General features: G+C 47.6%; 1 protein-coding gene across 26 annotated transcripts in view; it reads right to left on the bottom strand.

Moving 5' to 3' along the window:
• PPP6R3 (protein phosphatase 6 regulatory subunit 3) overlaps nucleotides 1-9482 on the bottom strand; it is a 138830-nt gene that overhangs the window by 47538 nt on the left and 81810 nt on the right. For all 26 annotated transcript variants that reach the window (XM_058689907.1, XM_058689908.1, XM_058689909.1 and 23 more), the window contains 2 exons: nucleotides 8006-8118; nucleotides 4356-4469 (listed from right to left, as the gene is read on the bottom strand). In XM_058689907.1, coding sequence (XP_058545890.1) covers nucleotides 4356-4469; nucleotides 8006-8118 — 227 coding nt within the window. The remainder of the gene's footprint in view (nucleotides 1-4355; nucleotides 4470-8005; nucleotides 8119-9482) is intronic.

Raw genomic sequence — 9482 nt, 5'->3', positions numbered from 1 at the left:
GTGCTGAGCATCTGGTCTATCCTGATAAAAGTTCCGTGTGCACTTGGAAAGACTGTGCGCCCTGACGTGGCTGGGGGAAGGCTCTGCAAGTGTCACCTGGGTCACGCGGGCTGCTACTGCTGTTCCAGTCTTCCGTGTTGTCACTGGGTTTCTGTCTAAATGCTGTGTCAATTTCTTTTAGAACTGTTTCACATTTACAGAAAAACTGCCAAGGTAACACAGACCGTCCCCACACAACCCAAACCCAGTGTCCCGTTATTAGTATCTTACAACATTAACACATTTGTCACAATGAATACGTCAGTGTTGACACACAACATCCATACTTTATTCAGATTTCCTCAGTTTTACCTAAGGTCCTTCCTTCATTTAAGAATCCCGTCCAAGACACCACACCTCATTTACTTGTCCTGTCTCCTCAGGCTCCTCTTGGCTGGGATGGTTACTCGGACCTTACTGGGTAGGTATTCTGCAGTCCCTTCACTGGAGTCTGTCTCATGTTGTCCTCGTGACCGCGGGGCCTCTGAGAGGAAGCCCGCACGGGGAAAACGTCACTTCCCGCGACACCGCAAGAGCGCAGACTGTCAACACAACTTATCACTGGCTGCCACTCTGATTATCTGGCCCAGGAAGTGTTGGCCAGAGTCACTGTCAAGTTGCTCTTTTTATTATCTTTCCACACAGAACTCTCTGGAGGGAAGCCATGGTGCGCGGTCTACACACGAGAGTGGGCAGTCTTGTTCTTCCTCCTCGAGGGGGGTGTATCCACACGAGCTCCGTGCAGCTCTTCCGCAGGGGAGATGCGTCTCTGCTCTTGTTTATTGGTATCAGTATGAACTAACCGAAACATTATCCTCTGGGTTAGAAGATAACGCGGTGTGCTGTCGTGGGGGTTGTTGACTGGGCCAATCAGCTTTGGCCAATGAAAGCTCCGGGTTTCAGTTGGCCCCCGTGCTCTTCTGACCTAACCCCGGCCACTTACACCGTGGGGTTCTGCAGGGTTTTCTGTACTTCCTAATTTTTATCTGACACGATACTCCAGACTCCTCCTGCCCTACCTGTAGAACCAGCCACTTCTCCCAGGAGCCCCGGTTCCTTTCCCTGGAGACTGGTGGGAGGGACCGAGATCTGGCCACTGGTCCTTGTTCCCAGCGGCGGGTCACTCCTAGGCCCTTGCGGTTCACAAAGCAAGTCTTTCTGGTTCACCTCTTCACGGTCGGTGTGGGTAATTTCTGACGTCCTAGAGATTCCTTCTTTGACTGCGACCAACTTCACCAGTAAGCCCCGAGGCATCCTTCGTTTCTGCTGCGGGCCTCAGCTCCAGCACTGTCCGCGTGATGTTCTATCTCTGCTAAAGTCCCCTCGCCTGCTTGCACGTGTCCATTTTCCCCACAGGCCGTTGGCATACTAATCAGAGTTATTTTAAATTCCCTGGCAGACAGTTCCAGCATTTTTAAATCTCGGTCTGTTGACTACTCCTGCTCTTGAGTTTTCGGGGTTTTCTAATCTTGCTGGTCTCATAATTTTTCGTGGAAAGGTGGGCAAGTCGCATAGGGCAGTAAGCACTATTTGTTTCTAGAACACACACCCCTTTCTCTCTAGGCCCTCAAGGCGGGTTCACCTCCCCCTCCAGTCGGCGGCTGGCCTAGGTCTCGGTTCTGCTGCTGCCGTGACCTCAGCCCGCTCCAGACTTTAGGCGTGTGTCCCCTTACTTTGTGTTTACAGTTAGGGCTGGTTTGCCAAGGTCTTCTCCCCATCACTCTTTAGCTCAGTCTTTGAAGGTTCTACCCTTTAAGCTTGCTCCTGTGCCCGCAGGGTCTCCTTCCACACTGGCCTCTCCTGCCCCATCAGCCCAGTGGACCGGGACTGCCGATGGGGAAAATGTTGTTTTGGTTTAGCCTGTCTCAGGCAGCTGACAGGTCCTTAGGTCCCACTGGCCTCGCTTCAGTGCGAGGGGACCTGTGATGGTCGGGGCCCATAATGTGTCCCTGCCTGTCTTGTGGGCTAGAGGGTTTTTTGCGGTTCCTTCTGCCTACTGCAAACGGTCTCCAGCTGTGTCTCTGGGGCTAGAGCGTGTCCTCAGTAGCCAAAGAGCTTCGCTCAGCAGGAGAGAGGGTAGAGGAGGATCACGGAGGGGGATCGTGCTTTCTGCCCAAAGGCCGCTGCTCTGGTTCCTCGCGCCTGGGGCAAAGCGGAGCGTTCTCTCGTCTGCCCCGCTCTGCCTGCCACCGCCACCGCCACCGCCACCGCAGCTCCCCGGGGAAGGGCCTGCAGGTGTATGCAAATTACCCTGTGCCTACAGCTGTCTCCTTGCCCCCTAGGGAGCTTCGGGAGTGTCACAGCCTACCACTCTACATTTATGGAAAATGTATCTGAACTATAATTTATCCAGATGAGAAAAACTGTGAGTGCACCTCAGTTCCTTGGTGTAAGGCAAGAACCGACATACATACTAACTTACCCCATCTCATGTCTTAAGTTTTATTAAGATAATCTAAAATTCACTGTTTTCCCCAACACGTGACTTATTCAATGATTCTTTCTTAAAAGTTGACCTTCACGTTCATGTTAATAATGCTCACCCCGCCCCCCATCCGTTTCATTTATCATCAATTTTACCAATATCATCCCTTCGAGTTCTTTATCCTAACTTATTTTCCGTTGGCTTCGGCAAAGTACAATCTTCACAAAATGTGCCCCCTGAACAGAAACCAGATGGGCACACTGAGGTCACAGAGGCTTTAAAATGGCTCTCCCGCCCCCACACACCAGCAACGGCGCGTCAGGGTCGCAGTCCTGCCCTGCTTTCCAGTATCCAGTTACAATACCCACGGAAGATCTGTTCACATGCACAGAGAACAGGCCTGGCAATCCGATTCGCTTTGTAGTTGACCCACGACTTCTTAGCCAGATACCTTCAGGATTTATCCTTTCTTCTTGGGATTCAGAAAGCTCATCAGGAAAAGGCTAGAATCTGAGCCCTCCCCCGCTAATATTTAATCTTGTTTAGTATTTGATAAACCTTTCTGATCTGAAGACAAGTTGCTTCTGGTCAGAACTTTCCTCCTCTTACTGGTGTATCTCCTCTGTCTGCTTTAGGCTGCACAGCGGTGTGGTTCTTCTCTTCTATACACAGAGATGCATCCTTGTTCTCAGAAGTAGCCTTCTCAAGGCAGGGCAGCTGGCCTAAGCCACCAACACCGCTTCAGGTGCTTCCAGACCATTTTCAGAGATGGTGCCACCACCGTGAGGCAGGACCAGCAGGATGACAGTCCCGCGCCACTTGACCGACACCTTAAAACTTGCCGGTTACGTGACTTGAAACAGAATTTACAGAAGACACGGTCAAAGCTGCAGACACAATCTCCAAATTACAAGGCATTTGAAGCAGGGTTGCCAGACTGCCCTTCCCCGACCGCTAACCAAGAACTCAACAGACCAGGACAAGAGATCAGGTATCTGGGAAGCAGAATGGCTGTCCTCACTACTTCGCTAGAAACCAAAATTACATCGTTAGAAACACATCCAGCAACCCTGGACGGCCGAGATTTTCATCTGCTGACGGCAGCCCTCTTCTGTCCTCTTCATGCCCTCTGGTTTGCCGGATAAATCTAACAGCGAGTGAGAAAACACCAACCCTAATCTCTAAACCACATATCCCTGCAATGCTTACGGATACGTACCTCTTCTCATGCTCCAGGGAACCATCAGAAAACGCTGATGATCACTAAGCGAATTAGCCAGCAGTGGACATAAACTGTGAAGAATGACACGACGAACACAAATGGCCGGCCCGGGACACACACTTGGGGGAAGCACACCACATTTCTGGTTCTCACTTTGCTCAAATTTTGCCGTAAAGGCCTCAAGCCACCTGCCCATCCATTTTCAAACAGCCTCGTCAACTGCAGTGGCCTCACACGTGAAACCCCCAAAGGCTCAATGTGAAGCCTCAAGCTAGCACGAGGAGGAAAGAATCACAAGACAGAAAGTCCCTGAACTGCTGCGTGGAGGAGAGAGAGCTGCCCACTGACCAGGAGAACACCTCTTTTCCATTTTCATATTTAGGAAAGAAGCTTCTCCGCCGTGACGCGTTTTATTACAGCACTTACACAGCAACGTTTCATAAGCGGTACAAATACCCAGACACTGCCCATAAACAGCGCTCACCAAACCATATCCCTACCTACCACATTCACGTAAAACTAACTTACAGTTTATGTGGTGGAAAAAGATCCGGCACCTGCAATTCAAGGGCATGATGTTGCACTTTATCAACCAACGACTTCGCACTTTTAGGAAATCTAAAAGCACGACAACATGGCTCGTTGCTGGAAGACAAAAGGAAAGCTTACGTTGGTCGCCGTGTCTCAAGTAAAGTCAGCAATATCTGGATTGCACTGACGATGGCCGATTCGTTTTTCTCCTTGTGGAAAATATTTGATAGAAGCTGTTCTATAATTTCTTGCCTGGGGAGACAAATCAACAGTCAAGCGCTAACCGTAACATCATTTAACAGTAACGTCAGAGAAAAAAAATCACGCTACCAGTAAGGCAAGTATCATACAAGAGTTCACTCCCACCTGGGCATATCCGTTTTACTTAACGCTTTATTTTTAATACATTTATTAGAGCACACAAGTGATCCTGCTTATTAGAAATGCAACTCTCCCACATACACTTTCCTACTCGCCCCACCCCGCCGCCTCAGCAGAACTACCTGGGCCCTGCTTGCCTTTGCCAATCTTGCCGAGAGCCAACAAATACTTCAAGATTGGCGGTCACCTCCCACTGAGACCAGGGTGGTGGCGGTGGTAGCTGTGGGTGGTAATAAGATTTGGAACTCTATGCCCCACAAAAGAAGGGTAATTTTTCAAAAAGGTAAATAGAACCCACAAGTGTTTTCCCACAAAGGCACTGATGTATAATTAACTAAGATCTGAAACAGGTAAAAGACAAGATCAATTGTTGCATTTTACCCTCTAATTAAAATCTGGTAAATCAAAGTAACACGGCAGCAATGAAATGGATCTGACTGAACTACTGCCCAAAAAGTATTCTCTGCGGGCTGGCTCTTCCCATTACATATTCAAGGTCATGATCAATGTAAAACACAAGGGTGACTTGTTAGGTAAACTTACATGGGTGTTCTCAAGGAAAAAATCTCAGTTTCTCAGGATCTCAGTATTTCCGAATCCAAGTGAATTAGAACTGGGGTCTCCCGTACAACGGGGCCTACAGCTGGGGAGCCCCCGCTGCACACCCAGCGGAGACGCCAGTCATGCGGAGGACAGCTGTGCCCGCCGCAGCCCGACACCGCCGCCCTCTCCAGGCTAGGGCAGCAAGCAGGAGAATCTCCTTTTATTTGGGGGAAGCAAATACAACCGGTACCTAACTTCAGAGGACCCCCTTGCTGGAAGGAGCTCTCACACACTCCCAGACCAGCACTGAAACCCCTTGTGAGACCCTGGCCCAAAACAGCACCATAAACGCTACTCAACGCATGGCAGTCCAGAGAATAAACGCTAGGTTTGGGCTTGAGCTCTGGAAAACAGACAGCTTTTTCACAGTAAATATGTCTATTCTTCAAATGGCAGCCTCACCCCAGGTAGAGGGGTATGGACACGGCGACCAACTATAGACGTCCACCTTCTCGTTCAAGGGATGTTCTTACTTAGCAGCTTGAAACCACAATAGACAGGGGCGCCTGGGGGGGCTCAGTGGGTTAAGCATCCGACTTCAATTCAGGTCACGATCTCACGGTTCGTGGGTTCGAGCCCTGCATCGGGCTCTGTGCTGACGGCTCAGAGCCTGGAGCCTGCTTCGGATTCTGTGTCTCCCTCTCTCTCTGACCCTCCCCTGCTCGCTCGCTCTCACTCTCTCTCTCAAAAACAAATAAGCGTTAAAATCTTAAAAAATATAATATTGCTATATTACGCCATAATTTATCAAACATAAACAGATATTATACATTACTACCTAATAATATATCAACTATAGACAAATGCTATTACGATTAGTAAGTTTACCAAGCCTGTAGAAGCCTTTGGTCACTGTGCATTTTCTTAATCAACAGACACTAAGAAACCACCATAACGTGGGAGCATGTGTGATATTAAAAGGGGTTGGTTCTCATCTCAAGAAGAGTGTGGGAGGCGCTGTTATAGAGTAAGTCTCCCCACTGCTAAGTGCAGTGAAGATTTAACTCAGTGATAGCAGGGGACTCCTGACTCCTCAAGTCCACGAATTTGAAGAAATTTACTCCAACTAATATTTAATGATGTCCATTCTGAGTAGGTACCTGTATAATTCAATTTATAGCTGATCCAGGACTAAAGACACAGCTTGAACTCTAAGAGCTAGTCCATACACAGGCTTCATGAGTCAGATTCCACATTTGAGAGGGCTCTGGTGGCACTGAAACTCCGCGATTAATGTTGGTCAGTCTGACAGTCAAGGCGAACCTGCTGTCCCAGGTGGCCAGAGTCAACCACATGAGGCCACTGTACTCACACTGCAATTAGTCTCAATTGATCTGTCCTAAGTGTAAAATATATGCTGGGTTTCCAAAACTTTGTGCAAAGAATGTAGAATACCTCAATAATTTCTTAAACGAGCAGATGTTCAAATATTTTGTATCAATTAGATTAAATAATTATTACAATTAATTTCACCTTTTACTTGAATGTGGCTACTCGGTAATTTAAAATTACATCTTCTATTTCTGTTGGACAACTGCTGTCATGAACCACAGATTGTTGGCATTCAATATGTTTTTACCCTACTCAAATGGCAATTTGACGTGGTTCAACCTAATACTATGATTACTGGTATTTGAGTGTGAAATGTCTTATATTTATAAAAAGTACATATGCCATAAAGCCAAGAATAACGGAAATGGGATGGTAAAATGACCTATCACTCAGGAACCAATAATCTGTTTCGCTCCCTCAGAGAATCAGTCAACTCCTTCCTGGTCAACAATACTCACTGGGAAAACACAACTCTGCTTCTCCGATGACAGACTAAAAAAGTTACGACGTCTCTACTTTGTTCCTCGCTCATCTCACACTTGCCAGGTAAGTAATACAAATGTTTTATTTGAATAAAAGGACCTTCCAGGTGGTTAAGCCAAAAGAAGCCACATGAACGTCAACGTACGGAAGGACCGCAAGAGGACGGGCGAAGTCATCAGCGAGAGCAAGAGCGGCCGTGCACTGAAGCAAGGCCGCCACTCGTACCTCACAGCTAACGGTGTGTGCACCCTCTCTACTTATTCATCTGAAGGGCGGAAATGCCTGATTCTTCTTTATGCCAACGGCCTGCAGCCGTGTGGATGCGGGTCGAATGTATGCCCAAGCTTGATGGTAAGCATTCTTTCAGAAAATTCGTGAATCTACAGAAACTAATACCTACGGGTTGGCCATTCGCGCATTTCGGGACAGCACAGCATCCTCAAGCTATCTCCCACCCAAACAGGAGACGGCTGCTCAAAGGCACGGTCTCAAAATAAGGGCACGAGCAGTTCAAAGACACAGAACATATAGGGCTTGTGACCCTTCCATCAGGTCTGGTCAGGTTGCCCCTAGTCAGCCGCAAAGATACAGTAAACACTAAGAAGAGCTTCTAGTAAGAACCATGGACTAAAATGGGTCAAATCAGTTTGTGTAGAAGACTCTTCACCAAAGACTTGTGGGGCAGTGACTACAGTCATACTGCGGCCACCCCCTCCTATGATGGCTTTACAGAATTCTAGTTTACAACTACTTGAAAGTTGAAAGTCCACACACACATGTCATTTATTCACCTTCTTACCCTGTGGGTCTCCAGCGGGCCCCACAGACAGCTGAGGTCAGATAAGCCGGCTCTCCTACCTTGTCACCCACCCGAGGGGATTTTGCAGGGACACGATTCCCACATAAGGAAGACTTACCAACACTCACAATGGTAACACGTCAAATAGCATCAATAAGAACAAAGAACAAGAACAGACTTTGAAACATACTTTTCTAGAGTGGCAAGCAGGGGATCTGGTTCTGAACTGTTCTGGATCTGTAACATCTGGTCTCTGCTCAGGCGAACAATTTCACAAAGTGACTGTGAAGCATTTGAATGCCGCTAAAGGGAAAAAGTACAATTTTAACTATCAAACACGTCAAATGTCAAATTTGTAATAAAACATTAGAGAAGAAAAAGCTTAAGAAATAACACAAATTAACACTGGCCATAATAAGCTGCAGTGAACAGAAAGTCAAGCTCAAAAGAAGTCACGTAGGTAAAGACACGAGCAATTTATTCTGCCAGGCTAATGAGCTCCATGTAGCAACACTGCACGATACAGATTTCCATGTGTAGGGACACGTGATCAAAGTTCTGGCAAGGAAGAATTTCAACAAGTGAAAACTTGAAAAAAAACACGTCCCCAAATACAGCTGACCTTTTAGCAACACGGTTTGAACTGCACGAGTTCACTTACACGCGGATTTTCTTAATACAGTACATACTCGTGTAAGTATGCACTTTCTCTTCCTTAGGACTTTCTTAACAACACTGTCTTTCCTCTAGCTTACTTTACTAGAAGAACGTGCACGGAGCACATCCACAATCTATGTGCTAACTGACGGCTGACCTGATCGGCAAGGCTTACGGTCAATCGCACGCTATCAGCAGTTAAGCGTCTGTGGAGTCCAAACTTTTACGTGGATTTTCCACTTCGTAGGGGGTTGGCACCCCTCGCCCCTGTGTTGTTCGAAGGTCAACTGTATATACTCTTATTAGCATAGAAGCTCATAAATTAGCTTTTAAATTGGCACTGATTTAAAAAATAAAGACAGGGGTTCCTGGGTGGCTCAGTCGGTTAAGTGTCTGACTTTAGCTCAGGTCATGATCTCACTGGTGAGTTCCAGCCCCGTGTCGGGCCCTGGGCTGACACCGTGGAGCCTGCTTCGGATTCTCTCTCCCTTTCTCCCCGCTCCCCCACCGACTCGCGTGCAAGCACTCTCTGCCTCTCTCTCAAAAATAAATGGACGTGGGGTGCCTGGGTGGCTCGGTCAGTTAAGCGTCCGACTTCGGCTCAGGTCATGATCTCACAGTTTGTGAGTTCGAGCCCCGCGTCGGGCTCTGTGCTGACAGCTTGGAGCCTGTTTCGGATTCTGTGTCTCCCTCTCTCTCTGCCCCTCCCCTGTTCATGCTCTGTCTCTGTTTCAAAAATAAATAAACGTTAAAAAAAAAAAAAATTTTTTTTTTAAATAAATGGACGTTAACAAAAAAAAAAAAAAAAAAAAAAAGACAAAGCTTCCTGGAATATGCCAATGGGTAAGAAATACTGCATGTTCTCCTCGTGTGTGGTGTAACGGCCTGCCAGGAAAGGTCCGAAGTCTCAGCACCTGCGCGCATCACGTCCTGTGGCACGTGACACGGGCACAGTCGACAGCGATCCTCTGGCACAGATGACGACACGCGCCAGGACAGCAAAATCCACT

Source organism: Neofelis nebulosa, chromosome 10 (assembly GCF_028018385.1).
Source record: "Neofelis nebulosa isolate mNeoNeb1 chromosome 10, mNeoNeb1.pri, whole genome shotgun sequence".
In the NCBI taxonomy this organism is placed as follows: Eukaryota; Metazoa; Chordata; class Mammalia; order Carnivora; family Felidae; genus Neofelis; species Neofelis nebulosa.
This window is presented reverse-complemented; position numbering and strand designations above follow the sequence as displayed.